The following is an 18,902-nucleotide window of genomic DNA, read 5'->3' as shown; positions in this document are numbered from 1 at the left end:
GAAGACAGAAAAACCTAGTTTGATAGATATAGCCAATATATATCTTGTATTTAACCTATGTAACACTATAGAATAAAACAAAACAGCATCAACTAATATTATGATGGTTAAATGACTTGTACATTCTGATTACATGTCAGCAATTTAATATACATCTTTTAGAAAGCTTTCTGGTTTCTATCATCCACAGTAAGTTTAATGTGAAATATAAACTTGACATGACACCAGCATATATAAAACATTAATCAAATGTATCAGATATTGTTAAGAGCTGATCTTTTAACACATCATCTAACTACCAGGTTCTTCTTTGAGAAACAGGTATCACCATTTTCATGGAACCACAAAAAGAGAATATTCCATGTCTTTAAATTATCTGTATGAGTAGCCACACCAAAAATACTTAAGAAATAATTTTTGGCCAAACATTTCAAAGGACTTCAAAATGTTACAATTACCTAACAGGACTTGCAAATAAAAGAAAAAAATGAACTAGCTGTACCTTTGCTAGTCTCTCACACATTGCGTACCCTGTTCTTCCATGTTTCCAATGATACTATGAGTACAACACTCTGTCATTCTTTCATGCCTGGTAAGGTCTTTTCTGAAACCCATCTTAAACATTATATTCCTGATAAACACTCTTCCTATCCCCCCATGCGGAATTAGTCACTCCTTTTGATGGTTTCTACTGTGCTTTTCCAGATTACCACACAACTTATGTTAACTGCTTTTGTTTGACTTCATAGCTCCAACACTGCAATTGTAATAGGCACTCAATATAGTGGGTTAAACAATTACACTGACACAATCAAGGGAATCAGAACGTTAGTTCTTGAGAACATTTTTCTTGACGAAAAATATTTTGAGCAAATAAAAGTCATTATTCTGGTGAGGAAAGATCTGACTTCATGTTCGAATTCTATCCTTACCTACAAAGTACTAAAAGAAAAGAAAAAGTAGTTTTATATCAGTATTATTCACTTCTCATAAGGTTTAGTATATTTTTAAAAGAAGTCCTATTACTTTGTCACACTGAAAAATTCTCATATATTATTGAGAATTCTGAGCAGTTCATTCATAACTCAGGTTTGAAATTTCTATACCATCAAAGAAACCGCTTCCTAAAGATGAAGATTTTAAGAATTTTGGAAAACAAAAGCAAAGCTTAAAACCAGTTAACATGGGTGCAAAAGGCGCAAACCACTGCCTGACCTAGCAGAAAATTAAATTTCTGCATGCCTATACAAAGAATAGTTGCGTTGCTTCACTTGCAAAACCTTGAGGAATTCATCAACTTGAGAAGGGGATACCATAAAAATTGAGAATTCAGTTTAGAGGAATGAACTGAAAGGAAACATGGTTTAAGATGATAGAACCATGTTCTTCCAATTGTAAAAAAAAAAAAAAAAAAAAAAAATAGGACTAGGCCATTACTTACAAACAGCACATTTCTGGGAAGGGTGAAAAGGATTAAAATAAATAAAGGAAAGTTTTTACACACAGCACAGCACAACTGACCTATACACAAAGGGCAGAGGCCATCTTTTGCCTCTGAGGTGAAAAGGAAGGAAGAAAACCTATGCCTTCTCCTTTGTGCCAACACTGGAAATAACTGAGCCAGAAGTCTGAAAGTTCTATTCTTATGTTAGTTAAAGGAATTACATAAAATTCTTGGTAAGTGAATAGACAGAATAATCTTTTATGAATAGAATTCTAAAGGAACTAATGCTGAAGCTGAATTATCATCCCCTTACCTTAGTGATGAGAATTCGGTATTTTTCTACCAGGTGGTCATTGTTGTGACAACCTGCTAGGAGCTGCCAGACTTCTCCTCGAAGAGCTTCAGGAACACCGCTTCTTACTAAGGATGACAACTGCTTTGGCCTCACGCTCAAGTTGAGATGCCTAAAAACAAAGCCATAAGCTGTAAGTGCATAAAAGACAGAGCTTTTAAAAGAGTGTTACTTTTAGGAAAGCTAAACTAAACGATATATAAAGACTTAATAAAAAACATTAATAAAGAAAAAAGCCTAGAACTAGACGTGGCCAATATAACTGTAAAAGATTGGGTGGAGAAAAAAATTCTGAAGTCAGACTGTGTCTTATGTATCTCTAAATTATTGGTCTAATTAAAAAAAAAATCAGAACTGGAAACTACAGCTTTATGGTTGTGACTTGTGCAAGAAAAACAAAGCAAAATTCTCAATAGTGGACACATAGCTAAAGATAAGAGCTTGGCTCTGCATCAAAATTAATAAGTAAACTGTATATTTTTATGTTTTAGGTAAAGATTTGTTCTAAGTAAGAATATAAAAATAAATGCTTTCAGCAGTTTTTATGGTGCTTTAAATAAATTTTTAATAACTATGATGGATAAAAGTTTCTACTGTACTATTATATTGTCAAAACAAGTTACTAAAGTGTTGGAGCTTCATTTATTTCATCTACAAAATGGGGGGAATAAGACATCTCTTTGGTGGGGGGTTGCAGCATGCAGGATCTTATTTTTCAGATGATGATGAAAGTCACTTAGTTGTGGCCAACTCTTTGTGACCTTGTGGACTGCAGCCTGCTGGGCTCTTCTGTTCATGGAATTCTCCAGGCAAGTGTTCCCAGACCAGAATCAAACCCATTGCCCCCTGCAGTGGAAGCCCGAAGTCCTAATCATCGGACCGCCAGGGAATTCCCTAAAATACTTTTACTGGGGGAAATAAAACATCTTGAAAAAGAATTTTTAGAAGTGTTGGTATTAACTTACAAAGTGCTTTTGCATTTAATTTTATTCGATCCTCACAACAACCATTTGAGGTATGTGGTAGTATCTCCAGTTCTACAGATGGAGAAAGAAGTTCAGGGAAGTTGATTAAGAGACTGAGGTAGACTCAAGCTCAATGAATGCTCTATCTGTTACATCACAGGTGCTTTGTGATTTGAGAGCCACCATTACTGAGTCAATAAAGCAAGATTCTGACATGGAGGAATTTCTGTGGCTATCAGATTTAAGCACAACTTACCAGGACTTCCCTGGTGGCTCAGACAGTAAAGCGTCTGCCTACAATGAGGGAGATGTGGGTTCGATCCCTGGGTCGGGAAGATCTTCTGGAGAAGGAAATGGCAACCCACTCCAGTACTCTTGCCTGGAAAATTCCATGGACAGAAGAGCCTGGTAGGCTACCATCCATGGGGTCACAAAGAGTTGGACATGACTGAGCGACTTCACTTACTGGTACAAAATGACCACTATCAAAATATTGTACAGAAAGGTCTTGAGACTTCTCTCAAAATTCTCCCAGAACTCCAGCAGAATGAAACACAGTACATTTAAAAGTTATTAAAAGTTATTAATTCTGTGATGATGCTAGCACCTTAATACAAGAGCTATAGACAGTTTAACACAGTTTTGGCTTTGCTTGGGGGAAAAAAATATATATACACACACACACACACACACACATATATATAAGTTGAAGAGTTGGAAGTAGAAAGGACTAAAGTAGTTCCATTATCTAATCCAAGGATTGGCACACTATGGCCTATGGGACAAATCTGGCTCACCATGTGTTTCTGTAAACCAACTCTTACTGAAACACAAGCCATTTTTATTTATGTATTGTCTATGGCTGCTTTCACACTGCAACAGTAGAGGTGAGTAGGTGCAACAGAGTCTATTGACCACAAAACCTAAAATATTTATATTTGGCTCTTAAAAAAAAAACTAACCCAAGAATTATTTGATAACACAAGCTTGATTTATATTGGTAAAATCATTTTCAGAATAATTTTGTCACTGATGATAACTCAGCCAACTATTACTGACATTAGTTCTCTTAACCACTAAAATTCTTATCAAAATGAACCTGGAGAATTAGAGCACAAAGGTATATTTATTATAAACACTGACACTAAAATCTAATGTAGAGTTAAATCAGTTTTGGAATCAGACCTGAATGTGTTAAAAATTCTGAGCCTGCTGTTTACTAACTAGAATTGTTGACTTAATCTCTAAGCCAGTTTCCTCATCTATAAAAATGGATACTATTTTATAAGGTTATTATAGTTGAAATAGAGCACATAACTTAGCACAGTACTGGGCACAGAGTAAATCTATTACTTCTTACTATGATTACTACCATCGCAACATCTATTATTCTTAATCTACAATAATCCTGCATGGTGGTTCTACAGACTTATATTTTGCAAATGAAGACAGATTCTCAAGAGTTAAGTGACCTGCACAAGATCATACAGTTTAGAAACAGGAGAGGTAGGACCTGAAGCCAGGTCTACTAGGCTCTAAAATTCCATGACACGGTGATGATTCCTATCGTAAAACACATATAATAATGATGAAAAAATAATGACAAAATAAATTGAAGAAATATTATTACTTCTAAACACATGACTGAATCAGCAAAAAAAACAGTTATAAACATCCTGAAGATAGGTGAGACAGATGGAAAGTTAGTTAACGTATTTGAAGGAGTACGATAAGGATATCATTTTATCAAAAGAATAACAATATGGATAAACAAAAGCCTGATAACTAAACAAATTCCAAGCAATTGTATAAAACGCTGGTGGGTTCATTTTATAAAACTTAGAGCATTTAGAGTCTAAATGCTGTATCTATATAATTTTACATACACTATTATATAACCCATGTCAAGACTCAATTACGTTTCTATTTTAGAGCAGAAATCTTTTTATACAGATGAAATTTCTGCCAGCAGCAGTCCAAACACTCCAAATTCACTGAACTGAAAATATATTGTGATGAGAGCATCAGCAGGTTTGTCTCCTGATTGCTGAAGGAATGTAAAAAAATAAAAGAGAACTATTCCCCTGGGGGGGCTTCTGCAGATGTCATTTATTAAAACCACTTGTGTAAAGACAAACCATGCTTTGGTTTGCATTCTCCTCCTGTACATATTTGACATTTCCCAATTGGAGAGTGTTTTACCGAAAGTGTAAAGCTTTGTGAGAGTGCTAGAAGCAGATGATGCCCATTATAGTCCCAGCCCTTAAGGGCATGAAGTTTGTTTTTAATGCTGAGACACAATTTTACTAAGAGCAGAGTGAAGGTTTCAATAGTTAAAACTTCAGAGAAAAATCAGACTCCAAGTAGCAGGTCCATGGGGGAGTTGGTATGATAACCCTAAGAACCAGAAAGTCAGAAACAGAAAACTGCTCAGATCATTTTCAAGTTCAGCTCTTTTCAGCATATACTGGCATCCTACACAGTGGGGAAAGTAAACGACATAAACGTCTCACCAACCTGATTTACCAGAATGTCTCTGATTTCACTAATAGATTACCTGAAGCAAGTGTACTCTTTTTAGACAGTCTATAGGATATTTCTTAACACTGTCATCAAACTGTCTCTTGAGCTGATGAGAAATTCCTGAATTTTACAAGTGTTACTAATTGGTAGAGCAATAAATATATACCATGTTTATAACATTCTGCTCTGTCACTTGAGGCATATAACAGAGATAGGGAAAAATCCCACTGCAGTCTCTATCATGGTTCTATGCATTGTGTATCTTCTAAGCTTTCCTGATTACTGTGTATTGCCTTAACTACTGTGTATTATCTTAACCAATCAGCAATTCCTACCCACTTCAATATAAGTGACTTCTTTCCTTAATTATTTTCTCCATGGATTCCATGTTTGCATAAATATTTCTGCAGCACTGAAAGCTTACTAGGTTTCTGATATTTTGAAAGCTGATTTCAGATCTTCACGACTTCATTACCCTTATAAACCTCTACCAACAGAGATTCTCGAATGTGAACCTCATACTTAGGTTTTTATTATCAGCTCCAAAACTGAAAAATGTTTGGCAAAATTCCCTACCCATAACATAAGAACTGGAAAGGAGAACTATTCTATCACAACTTACCATTTAGACAGCAGTTCTCCCCATGTTTCAAGAATTTTTTCTGCACATTCTTTGGATACATCACCAGATCCACTCAAGAGAGGCTCATCGTTATCTTTAATAAACAAAACACACAAAAAAGGATAATAGAGGTAGCTATGCTAGCCAGAAGAATGACCTGGAAATGTAACAGTCAAATTTGAAAGATTTCATTGGGAGCACAGTATCATAACTTCTCTCTAAGCATATAGTCATAAATACAAGAAAAGTAAAAGTGGCCCTAGGTGGAATGTTGCTGAAACTCTTTAATTCTCTTCCTTTTTATATATGCCTACATAATGTCAACTGAAAAAAGAGCCATATGACTATAAAATGATAGGACTCAAAGTATGGTATGTTCTCTTACCTGTTTCACAGCAAACAATGTCACACATGAAAATATATAGCAGTCTTACGTATAACAGCTAAAAGCACAAAACACACATGCATAAGCTTCCAAAATAGAAAAGCAGAGAGTATTTGAATAAATTTTGATGTACGTTTACAATCCAAACTTGTGTTGACACTTTTTAACATAATGATTTGGCAAAATATTAAGTGCACATAAAATTAAAATAAGAACTAAATCTTATAGAGCTATGGTTTTTTCTTTCCTCTTTTATGTTTTTATGACTTTCTAAATTTTCTATACTGGCATGGATTAATAGAAAGCATAAAAATACTTTCTAAAAAGGACCAAGATGAATCATTTCAAACTTTGTTCAAGTAATCAGGAAATGTAAATCTGAATACAAATTTAAGGATTATAAGATTTAAAGACAATGAAAAAAAGTGATAATGATAATAAAGGAATGTGAGAGAAATGAAAAAAGTAATGAAAGTAGTGGGAAAATAAGATTTACTTAATCTTTTTTGTTGGACACTTAGGGAGTTTTCAACTTTTTGCTACAAATAGTATTAGGATGAACAGATCTCATTGTTTTTATTGGGTATATGCCCAGAAGGGAACTTCCTGAGTTAAAAAAATGTATGCTTTTAAGGATTCTGAAACTTATGACCAACTGCCTCCCAAAATGGTTTTTCCAACTGACATTTGCACTAGTTGGGTAAAACAGTACTTGTTTCCATGTCAACTCAATCAATGCTGTTTCTAAATGTTTTTGTTTAACCTGCCTTTAAAAACTTTGTATCTTAAAAAAAAAAAAGTTTGGATCTTAACATCGCTTGATGATTATATCATGAATTGGCATCCCTTTAGTGATAGTATATCTGTACTGATTTTAAAGGTTCAGAAATCCAGGATATTTATTACTAAATTTATTTACATTATAATATCTTGAACATTATCAGCAGTTTTCACAATGAGTTCGGGAAGAAGACAGACTGAATATAAGTGAGACCTCCGCAGATGAATAAGGAAAAGAGAAAGGCTCAAGGGCACTGAGATAATGTCCCTCTGCTTCACTACTTTCCAGAGCTGGCCGTACTCTAAATGCCTCAAGTAATTCTCCACTCATTAAAAATGTCAATATAACACAATGTCTTTGGGTGATGGCAGCTATTTTAAAATGTATTAAAATTTACAAGAGATAATTCCTTTAAAGAGATTAGGAAGACTTATCTTACAAAATACTCTTTTATTGTTTGGATGTGTTCAGAATGTTGCCTCTGAACACCTCCCCTTTATAACTGCTGGCTTCCTGCCCTGTAAGCACAAATGGCCAATGGATAAGGAGGCTCTTTAGAGGACTATAGCCATTTCTTTTCAGGGAGCAAACATCACAACAGGACCAAGTTCCCTGGTTTGTACACTGGATTAGATAGAATGAAGAGATGGTATGGCTGCAGTCTCGTCATTAACTTTTCACTATGGAAATGGATCTAGGAAGGCTACTCATCTTGCTAATATTTACTGAGCATTTATTATATACCAGGAATTGGACTACACACCACGGAAACAACATGGAACAGAAAGGGATACACTCTCTTCCTTTACAGAGCTTCTGTTCTAATGATCCTGATTCTCCCATGGACTGCCACCTGCCCTTAGTCCTTCTCTCTCCCCAGTTAAGTGCTGTCAGCAGAGGCCTTCTGAATCCCCTCAATTATATTAAAAACACCGTGCCTATTATAGACTAGAACTACATCTCAGTCTTGATGTTATCTATTAGCTGGGCCCAAATTTCTTTTTAACTGGTAGATATCCTTTAACACCTATAATATGGAGATTTGCACAGTCTCTGGTTTCACAATAAATGGTGTGTCTTTCTGAACTTTTGCCAAGTCTTAAAGGGAGGAAAGTTCTGTAAATTTTTATTTGCTCTGCATCTTAAGCAATGTTGACACAAAGGAAAACTCCAAGTCTCCAGAACCAGTTATATGGTCAATTTCAAACAGGAGGAACAATTTGACCCTTCCTGGACTTAAAACATGACTTAAATTGTCTCTGCAGGAGACTCTAAACTGTATACTAACTTTTCAAAAACATTTGTGCCTTCTTTGCACTTCAAAATGCTTTATGTGAATGCATGCTCATAGATGATAACACAATAGAGCTCAGACTGCTAATTCACAAACCTGGATTAAAATCCTCCCTGCCAATTTCTAAATATTGCGACATTAGGCAAACTCACTTTCCTTATGTTCAAAATAAGTCTTATTTTTCAGGAATTTGTGTGGATTATATAAACAAAGTATTATCTTACTTCATAAACAAAGTGTCTGTCTACCACACTAAGCATCTAGCAACTGGTGGCCATTAACATTGCCAATAAATGATCCTAAGTTGATTAGTTATAGGAAAAGTAGAAGTTATGGGGAAGAACAGGAATTGGGAAGTCAGCACTTGCTCTAAACTTGGAAAAAGTACATATAATCATGGACACATATTTCTTCTACCCCAATCAAACATTCCTATCACCCTGATGCTTCTGTTAATGTACTTTTTTTAGCCAGAAGTGTCCAAACCAGCACATTTATCTCTGAATTCTCCCTGCACTTTGAAAGTTCCAGCTAAAAAAAGAGTCACGGTGCTCCACCACATACTCCACAATGAAAACTGAATTCTCTCCTATGAATTTCCAGAACACTCCCTGTGAACCTCACATAGATGCATACCTCTTACGACTTTTCATAATCAGCTTGGTTTTGCCCTTAAAAATAAAGCTCTGGTACAAAATGCCTTCCAAACTTTCATTTTTCCTGTATTCCTTCCCTCCATTTCTCACTCTGACACAGAACTGACAGAACAATTCACAGACATAATCATGAAAAAGAGGGAGGAGAAAAAAAAAAAAAGAACTGGTTGATTCCTAGTATTTATCAGTGTGAAAATCCAATAATGTATAAATCAGTTGAGATGGAAACATTTATTTAGGCAGAAGCTGTGTCAAATTTGCTCTAAAAATGTGCTGTATTAATTCACTAAGCTAGCAGAGACTGATTCTTTTTAAAAAAAGCACTAATTATAAATCTCATTTTTTCTAACTTGGCTATAATTACCTCAAAGAAAGTCCAATGGCAATCATTTTTTATCTCCCATAGTCCTTTGCATAGACTCTCATAAACATTTTTTAAAAGTATTCAAAACACTATGTCACTTTATCACTTCCCTGATAAAACTGTAATGGTCTGTGTACACCACCCAAAATAGAAATTAAGTTCTCCCTACAATTTACCTTCCTCTTCATCATCTTCTGGAGGAGAAGGTATCATTGAACTCTGAGATCCTGACTGTGGCAGGCGAATGGAGGGACTGGCTGTAGTTTTCCTCCTCTCTCTCTCTGATTCACTTTCCAAGCATACAACTTCGTATAAAGTGTCAGTATTGTTCTTTCTCTCCTTTTGCTTTATCTTAAAGAGGAAAACACATTATTTATCAAGTGATAAAAATTTTTTCTAAATTGAGCACTACTTCTGATTTTACATAGGATCTGAGAATAAAAAGGTATTACTTTTAATATTTAAACTAAATGTAACCTTTTCTAAGCAGAAAAACATATGTTTAGGCTTAAAACCCTTAAGAAAATAGGATATTTACTGAATAGGATTCTAATTTTGCAATTTTATTTTCTGTATTTAGACTGTATCATCAAACATCCAACTACCAATATTTAGTAAGTTAACTTAAAAAGTTAACTGTTCGGTAGCTTCCCAGTTATGTTAAAATTTTGCTCAAGGTTTCCTATATAAAACTGTATATTAAAAATGTTTTAGAAATAATCTAAAACACACAGTTTAAAACTAAGAATGTCTTATCTCCATGCCCCTACCACCAAATCCTTTGGCCTAGTGATAACAGAATAGGTAACTTTTCTTCCAACTGAAAGCTACAAGTGGTGGGAGGAGAGGTAAATGACAGAAAAGAGATCAATGGAGTTCACAAAATTTTTGATAACTGAAATTGTTTTGTATTTTGGGTTTATCTTGAGGTAAGCACATAACATTTTAAACTGATCTAAAAAAAATTAAGAGTAGGGAATACAAAATTTTACCAGTACAATATTTACATACATTAATATTCCATATTACAGTCAGTTTAAGGAGGAGGAAAAAAAGAGTGAAATACAGAGCAGGATGAAAAGACAGAACTGTAGGAAAATAAAGAGAGAAAACTAGAACAGAAAGGCAGCAACACCAAAGAGAAAGATACACATGCATGAATTAAAGATACAGAAGGGGGAGGGCAATAAGAGGTTCATTAGAAATATCAGGCAGAGAGCAGATATTACCATCTTCTTAATGTTTATTTGGATTCTTAAGAAAAACTACCCCAATCCTAGAAGGCTAACATAGTAGCAACAGGTCCTTTCAACAGCATCCTGAAGCACTGTTTAATTAAGTAGTTGGTAAACTTTTCTGTAAAGGGCCAAACAGTAAATATTTTAGTCTATGTGGGCCAGTAGTCTCTGCTGCAACTCCTCAACTCTACCATTACGGTACAAGAGCAGTCATAGACAGTGAGCATGACTATGTTTCAAAACTTTTTTATACCAACCAGTCAGGCCAGATTTGACCCACAGATCAGATGTGCTGACTGTTTTAACATGTACAAAGGATTATTAAATTTTCAAGATGAACAAATGACTTAATTACTTACTATTAATTAAAGGACCCAGACTCTGTGAAATTACATATTAACCTCTAGGTTTGTGACCAATAGCTAAACAAATAATTTCTGTACAACAGAAAAGATAACCCAAAGGTTACCTACAGTACATTAAACAGTTTTGTTTCTATCCCAACAATCTTGTTCTAATTTTTTTTTCCTAAGAAAAGACTATATAAATTCAAGTTCCTCAAATACTTGGAACCAGTTTTACCATCTTACTGGTTCCCTCATTACTTAATGAATTATATTAAAATCTATGACATATGTTCATTCTAAATTTGCAATTATGATTTTTAACTTTCAAATATTCTGCTTAGATTGGTCAAAGGATTTACTTTTGTTTTTGCTTAAATTATTCTCTAAAACATTACTTAATTTCTTTCTAAAATAGTTCAAAGATCAACATAACTTATTACCTTAAAAAATTTTTTCCCCAGAAACTATATAAACGTTAACAACCCCTGCACTTCACCTTGAACTCCCCTTTGAGTAATAGTGACCAGAGCAATCCTGTCCATTGGAAGTCAGATAAATATGGAGTCAAGATGATTTGTTAAATACAAAAAGAAAAATCTACTTTTACAAAAGAGAAACCTAGTAGTACCATCTTAACAAGTTATCATACATCTCAGGAATAGTTCAGTAACCTGTGGGTCCTGATCTAGCAGTTCAAGAGTTCTAGCACAGAAATCATTTTCTATCTTGAGAGGTACAGTGAAATACTGCATATGAGTGAGTATGCCCACGAATACATACACACAGGCTTCCCAGGCAGCACAGTGGTAAAGAATCTGCCTGCCAATGCAACAGACTTGGGTTTGCTCCCTGGGTTGGGAAGATTCCCTGGAGTAGGAAATTGCAACCCATTCCACTATTCTTGGTTGGAAAATTACATGGACAGAGGAAACTAGTAGGCCACAGTCCCTGGGGTCACAAAGAGTCAGATGTGATTGAATGCACGCACAGATGCGCATGCACACACACACACAGCAAGTACATGCACAGATAGAAGCTTGGGTTTCCAACATGGATGGTTATACTAATTACTTGTCTATGAACACTGGACACATCAATTAGTCTTTCAGACATTAGCTTCTTCATTTATAAAATAATAAATTTATAAAACATTTTAAGACCCCTACAGTGTATTTCAGATCAGATCAGTTGCTCAATCGTGTCCAACTCTTTACGACCCCATGAATTGCAGCACGCCAGGCCTCCCTGTCCATCACCAACTCTTGGAGTTCACTGAGACTCACATCCATCGAGTCAGTGATGCCATCCAGCCATCTCATCCTCTGTCGTCCCCTTCTCCTCCTGCCCCTAATCCCTCCCAGCATCAGACTCTTTTCCAATTAGTCAACTCTTCGCATGAGGTGGTCAAAGTACTGGAGTATCAGCTTTAGCATCATTCCTTCCAAAGAAATCCCAGGGCCGATCTCCTTCAGAATGGACTGGTTGGATCTCCCTGCAGTCCAAGGGACTCTCAAGAGTCTTCTCCAACACCACAGTTCAAAAGCATCAATTCTTCGGCGCTCAGCCTTCTTCACAGTCCAACTCTCACATCCATACATGGCCACAGGAAAAACCATAGCCTTGACTAGACGGACCTTTGTTGGCAAAGTAATGTCTCTGCTTTTGAATATGCTATCTAGGTTGGTCATAACTTTCCTTCCAAGGAGTAAGCGTCTTTTAATTTCATGGCTGCAGTCACCATCTGCAGTGATTTTGGAGCCCCCCCAAAAAAAGTCTGACACTGTTTCCCCATCTATTTCCCATAAAGTGATGGGGCCGGATGCCATGATCTTCGTTTTCTGAATGTTGAGCTTTAAGCCAACTTTTTCACTCTCCATTTTCACCTTCATCAAGAGGCTTTTTAGTTCCTCTTCACTTTCTGCTATAAGGGTGGTGGCATCTGCATATCTGAGGTTATTGATATTTCTCCCGGCAATCTTGATTCCAGCTTGTGTTTCTTCCAGTCCAGCATTTCTCATGATGTACTTTGCATATAAGTTAAGTAAGCAGGGAGACAATATACAGCCTTGACGAACTCCTTTTCCTACTGGGAACCAGTCTGTTGTTCCATGTCCAGTTCTAACTGTTGCTTCCTGACCTGCATACAAATTTCTCAAGAGGCAGATCAGGTGGTCTGGTATTCCCATCTCTCAGAATTTTCCACAGTTTACTGTGATCCACACAGTCAAAGGCTTTGGCATAGTCAATAAAGTAGAAATAGATGCTTTTCTGGAACTCTCTTGCTCTTTCTATGATCCAGCGGATGTTGGCAATTTGATCTCTGGTTCCTCTGCCTTTTCTAAAACCAGCTTGAACATCAGGAAGTTCATGGTTCATATTCTTCATATTCTTCATATTGCTGAAGCCTGGCTTGGACAATTTTGAGCATTACTTTACTAGTGTGCGAGATGAGTGCAATTGTGCAGTAGTTTGAGCATTCTTTTGCATTGCCTTTCTTAGGGATTGGAATGAAAACTGACCTTTTCCAGTCCTGTGGCCACTGCTGAGTTTTCCAAATTTGCTGGCATATTGAGTGCAGCACTTTCACAGCATCATCTTTCAGGATTTGAAATAGCTCAACTGGAATTCCATCACCTCCACTAGCTTTGTTCGTAGTGATGCTTTCCAAGGCCCACTTGACTTCACATTCCAGGATGTCTGGCTCTAGGTCAGTGATCACACCATCGTGATTATCTGGGTCGTGAAGATCTTTTTTGTACAGTTCTTCCGTGTATTCTTGCCATCTCTTCTTAATATCTTCTGCTTCTATTAGGTCCATACCATTTCTGTCCTTTATCAAGCCCATCTTTGCATGAAATGTTCCTTTGGAATCTCTGATTTTCTTGAAGAGATCTCTAGTCTTTCCCATTCTGTTGTTTTCCTCTATTTCTTTGCATTGATCGCTGAAGAAGGCTTTCTTATCTCTTCTTGCTATTCTTTGGAACTCTGCATTCAGACGTTTATATCTTTCAGTGTCTTTAGCAATGCAAATTCTGTAATTCTATAATTTTAAGAATTTAAGAATGATTAGTTGGTCTTTTATTCACCTTATGTTACTGTTGGAAAATCTAGTCTTTGGACCATTTCTTCCTCTTTCTTTCCTCACTAATTTTAAAAGTTTCTTCTCTAATATGATGCCATCTTAATATAGGAATTCCCACAGTTGGGAAGGGTTCCAGGCTAAAAAGGAGCTACTGAGTCACCAGATAATTTTAGGGAAAGGAAAAAGAATAAATTTTTAAACATGCATTTTTAATAACGTTTCTATAATTGTTTTTCCAAGCTGTTTAGTAGCTAAGATGTGTTAGACTCTTTTGCGACCCCATGGACTGTAGCTCTCTGGGCTCCTCTGTCCATGGAATTTTCCAGGCAAGAATACTGGAGTGGGTTGCCATTTCCTTCTCCATGTTTTCCCATACTTATGGGAAAAACCAGAAACTACATATTGAATATTTAAGAAATTTTGTCTGTAGCAGTGTTTCCTTTTCTGTCTAATGAAAACTGCAAAGAGGTTAAAATTTCAAATTATGTTTAATTTGACTTAAATCCCCAAAATTCTCTTATAGAAAGAAAGACAAAATAAGTACATATCTATGGGAAGAACCTTGGCTAACAGTCTTAGAAGGCTTATGGTATAAAACTTGTTCAAATGACATCCCATAAAATCTATTTTACATCTTTGGATCTATAAAATATAAACACTATCCTCACTATGGAATATGGATCACTATGGAAACTGGTCCAGAATGTGGTCCACTGGAGAAGGGAATGGCAAACCACTTAGTATTCTTGCCTTGAGAACCCCATGAACAGTATGAAAAGGCAAAATGATAGGATACTGAAAGAGAAACTCCCCAGGTCAGTAGGTGCCCAATATGCTACTGGATCAGTGGAGAAATAACTCCAGAAAGACTGAAGGGATGGAGCCAAAGCAAAAAGAATACCCAGCTGTGGATGTGACTGGTGATAGAAGCAAGGTCCGATGCTGTAAAGAACAATATTGCACAGGAACCTGGAACGTCAGGTCCATGAATCAAGGCAGATTGGAAGTGGTCAAATAAGAGATGGCCAGGGTGAATGTTGACATTTTAGGAATCAGCGAACTAAAATGGACTGGAATTGCTGAATTTAACTCAGATGACCATTATATCTACTACTGCGGGCAGGAATCCCTCAGAAGAAATGGAGTAGCCATCATGGTCAACAAGAGAGTCCAAAATGCAGTACTTGGATGCGATCTCAAAAACGACAGAATGATCTCTGTTCGTTTCCAAGGCAAACCATTCAATATCACAGTAATCCAAGTCTGTGCCCCAACCAGTAATGCCAAAGAAGCTGAACGGTTCTATGAAGACCTACAGACCTTTTAGAACTAACACCCAAAAAAGATGTCCTTTTCATTATAGGGGACTGGAATGCAAAAGTAGGAAGTCAAGAAACACCTGGAGTACCAGGCAAATTTGGCCTTGGAATATGCAGTGAAGCAGGGCAAAGACTAATAGAGTTTTGCCAAGAAAATGCACTGGTCATAACAAACACCCTCTTCCAACAACACAAGAGAAGACTCTATACATGGACATCACCAGATGGTCAACACCAAAATCAGACTGATTATATTCTTTGCAGCCAAAGATGGAGAAGCTGTATAAAGTCAACAAAAACAAGACCAGGAGCTGACTGTGGCTCAGACCATGAACTCCTTATTGCCAAATTCTGACTGAAATTGAAGAAAGTATGGAAAACCACTAGACCATTCAGGTATGACCTAAATCAAATCCCTTATGATTATATAGTGGAAGTGAGAAATAGATTTAAGGGCCTAGATCTGATAGATAGAGTGCCTGATGAACTATGGAATGAGGTTCGTGACATTGTACAGGAGACAGGGATCAAGACCATCCCCATGGAAAAGAAATGCAAAAAAAGCAAAATGGCTGTCTGAGGAGGCCTTACAAATAGCTGTGAAAAGGAGAGAAGTGAAAACCAAAGGAGAAAAGGAAAGATATAAACATCTGAATGCAGAGTTCTAAAGAATAGCAAGAAGAGATAAGAAAGCCTTCTTCAGCGATCTATGCAAAGAAAGAGAGGAAAACAACAGAATGGGAAAGACTAAAGATCTCTTCAAGAAAATCAGAGATTCCAAAGGAATATTTCATGCAAAGATGGGCTTGATAAAGGACAGAAATGGTATGGACCTAACAGAAGCAGAAGATATGAAGAAGAGATGGCAAGAATACACAGAAGAACTGTACAAAAAAGATCTTCACGACCCAGATAATCACGATGGTGTGATCACTGACCTAGAGCCAGACATCCTGGAATGTGAAGTCAAGTGGGCCTTAGAAAGCATCACTACGAACAAAGCTAGTGGAGGTGATGGAATTCCAGTTGAGCTATTTCAAATCCTGAAAGATGATGCTGTGAAAGTGCTGCACTCAATATGCCAGCAAATTTGGAAAACTCAGCAGTGGCCACAGGACTGGAAAAGGTCAGTTTTCATTCCAATCCCAAAGAAAGGCAATGCCAAAGAATGCTCAAACTGCCGCACAATTGCACTCATCTCACACGCTAGTAAAGTAATGCTCAAAATTCTCCAAGCCAGGCTTCAGCAATATGTGAACCGTGAACTTCCTGATGTTCAAGCTGGTTTTAGAAAAGGCAGAGGAACCAGAGATCAAATTGCCAACATCCGCTGGATCATGGAAAGAGCAAGAGAGTTCCAGAAAAGCATCTATTTCTACTTTATTGACTATGCCAAAGCCTTTGACTGTGTGGATCACAATAAACTGTGGAAAATTCTGAGAGATGGGAATACCAGACCACCTGATCTGCCTCTTGAGAAATTTGTATGCAGGTCAGGAAGCAACAGTTAGAACTGGACATGGAACAACAGACTGGTTCCCAAGAGGAAAAGGAGTTCGTCAAGGCTGTATATTGTCTCCCTGCTTATTTAACTTATATGCAGAGTACATAATGAGAAACGCTGGACTGGAAGAAATCAAGATTGCCGGGAGAAATATCAATAACCTCAGATATGCAGATGACACCACCCTTACAGAAGAAAGTGAAGAGGAACTAAAAGGCCTCTTGATGAAGGTGAAAGTGGAGAGTGAAAAAGTTGGCTTAAAGCTCAACACTCAGAAAACGAAGATCATGGTATCCAGTCCCATCACTTCATGGGAAATAGATGGGGAAACAGTGGAAACAGTGTCAGACTTTTTTTGGGGGGGCTCCAAAATCACTGCAGATGGTGACTGCAGCCATGAAATTAAAAGACGCTTACTCCTTCGAAGGAAAGTTATGACCAACCTAGATAGCATATTCAAAAGCAGAGACATTACTTTGCCAACAAAGGTTCGCCTAGTCAAGGCTATGGTTTTTCCTGTGGTCATGTATGGATGTGAGAGTTGGACTGTGAAGAAGGCTGAGCGCCAAAGAATTGATGCTTTTGAACTGTGGTGTGGGAGAAGACTCTTGAGAGTCCCTTGGACTGCAAGGAGATCCAACCAGTCCATTCTGAAGGAGATCAGCCCTGGGATTTCTTTGGAAGGAATGATGCTGAAGCTGAAACTCCAGTACTTTGGTCACCTCATGCGAAGAGTTGACTCACTGGAAAAGACTCTGATGCTGGGAGGGATTGGGGGCAAGAGGAGAAGGGGATGACAGAGGATGAGATGGCTGGATGGCATCATTGACTCGATGGACGTGAGTCTCAGTGAACTCCAGGAGTTGGTGATAGACAGGGAGGCCTGGCGTGCTGTGATTCATGGGGTCACAAAGAGTCGGACACGACTGAGCGACTGATCTGATCTGATGGAAATTACGAAACAGATAATGTAGCTAGTCCAATGATTGCCGCAAGAGGGCCTCAGTTAGTGGCAGCTGCTATGAATTTTTGAAGCAAAGAATGTAAAAGCGGAAATTAACAAACTTAGATTATGTTAGAATAAATGAGAATTAAGAGTGTCCTAAGTGCGCTAAGACAGGAAAAAAACTGTTCAAATTCTTCATACTCTCTCTCTTCTGCCTTCAACTGACTACCCCTCATACCTACCCTCAAGACATCCAAATAAGGAGAAAAATGAGAGATTATTTTTAGGAATTCCCTGCTGTCCTCCCATCTTCCACATATAAACTTCAACTTTTCGCAAAGAAAATATTGACAACTCAGCCTATGTTTAGCTTGTAACTTTAGCAATGAGTCTAGAATAGTCTATCAGCCTAAGTCTTAGGCATACATTATATTTTTGGCTAGCATTTGTTAGCCTCATTAGATACATTATTCTAGATCAAACCACAGAAAAAATATTCCTGTAAACTTATGCAATCTTTGAATCAAAAGTTGTATAATATACGTCCTCAAGGTAAAGCAAGATCAGGGTAATCTTATTTATATTCACTAAGATAAAAGAAACAGAATCCTGTTTAAGAATTTTTTATATACAAATTTATACTAAAAAATATACAATTAATTTGCTGGCAAATGCTTACTCTAGAAACTACTAAGAATCATTTCTACCCACTCTTTAAACTTGTAAAATAATGCTTGTAAATTGGTTTTCTTTCTGAAGCATTCTTTCCCTGAAGCTAACCACTAAATAATCAAAAATGCTGTTCTGATTGCATGACTTAAGTGTTTTTTTCTGTCCCAGTGATATCCCTCCCAATAGCTAAAATGCATGAAGAACATGTATGTGCCAGGAACTCTTCCAAGTACGTTATATAGTTTCTCATCTACTGTCACAATAACGCTCTCAGGAAGATTCTATCACTGCCATTTCAAAGCTGAGTAAACTGAGGCTCAGAGAGTTGAAGGAGCTTGCTCAAAGTCCTAAAGCTAGTCAATGGTAAGATCCATGTACTGTGACTCAAAAGCCAAGTTCTAGATGATA

General features: G+C 36.9%; 1 protein-coding gene across 7 annotated transcripts in view; it reads right to left on the bottom strand.

The window, feature by feature from the left end:
- The window catches only part of RABGAP1 (RAB GTPase activating protein 1), a 169,183-nt gene that overhangs the window by 88,341 nt on the left and 61,940 nt on the right, over positions 1-18,902 (bottom strand). For all 7 annotated transcript variants that reach the window (XM_070798118.1, XM_070798119.1, XM_070798117.1 and 4 more), the window contains 3 exons: positions 9,563-9,737; positions 5,907-6,000; positions 1,758-1,908 (listed from right to left, as the gene is read on the bottom strand). In XM_070798118.1, the coding sequence (XP_070654219.1) occupies positions 1,758-1,908; positions 5,907-6,000; positions 9,563-9,737 (420 nt within the window). The remainder of the gene's footprint in view (positions 1-1,757; positions 1,909-5,906; positions 6,001-9,562; positions 9,738-18,902) is intronic.

This window comes from Bos indicus, chromosome 11, assembly GCF_029378745.1.
Source record: "Bos indicus isolate NIAB-ARS_2022 breed Sahiwal x Tharparkar chromosome 11, NIAB-ARS_B.indTharparkar_mat_pri_1.0, whole genome shotgun sequence".
In the NCBI taxonomy this organism is placed as follows: domain Eukaryota; kingdom Metazoa; phylum Chordata; class Mammalia; order Artiodactyla; family Bovidae; genus Bos; species Bos indicus.
This window is presented reverse-complemented; position numbering and strand designations above follow the sequence as displayed.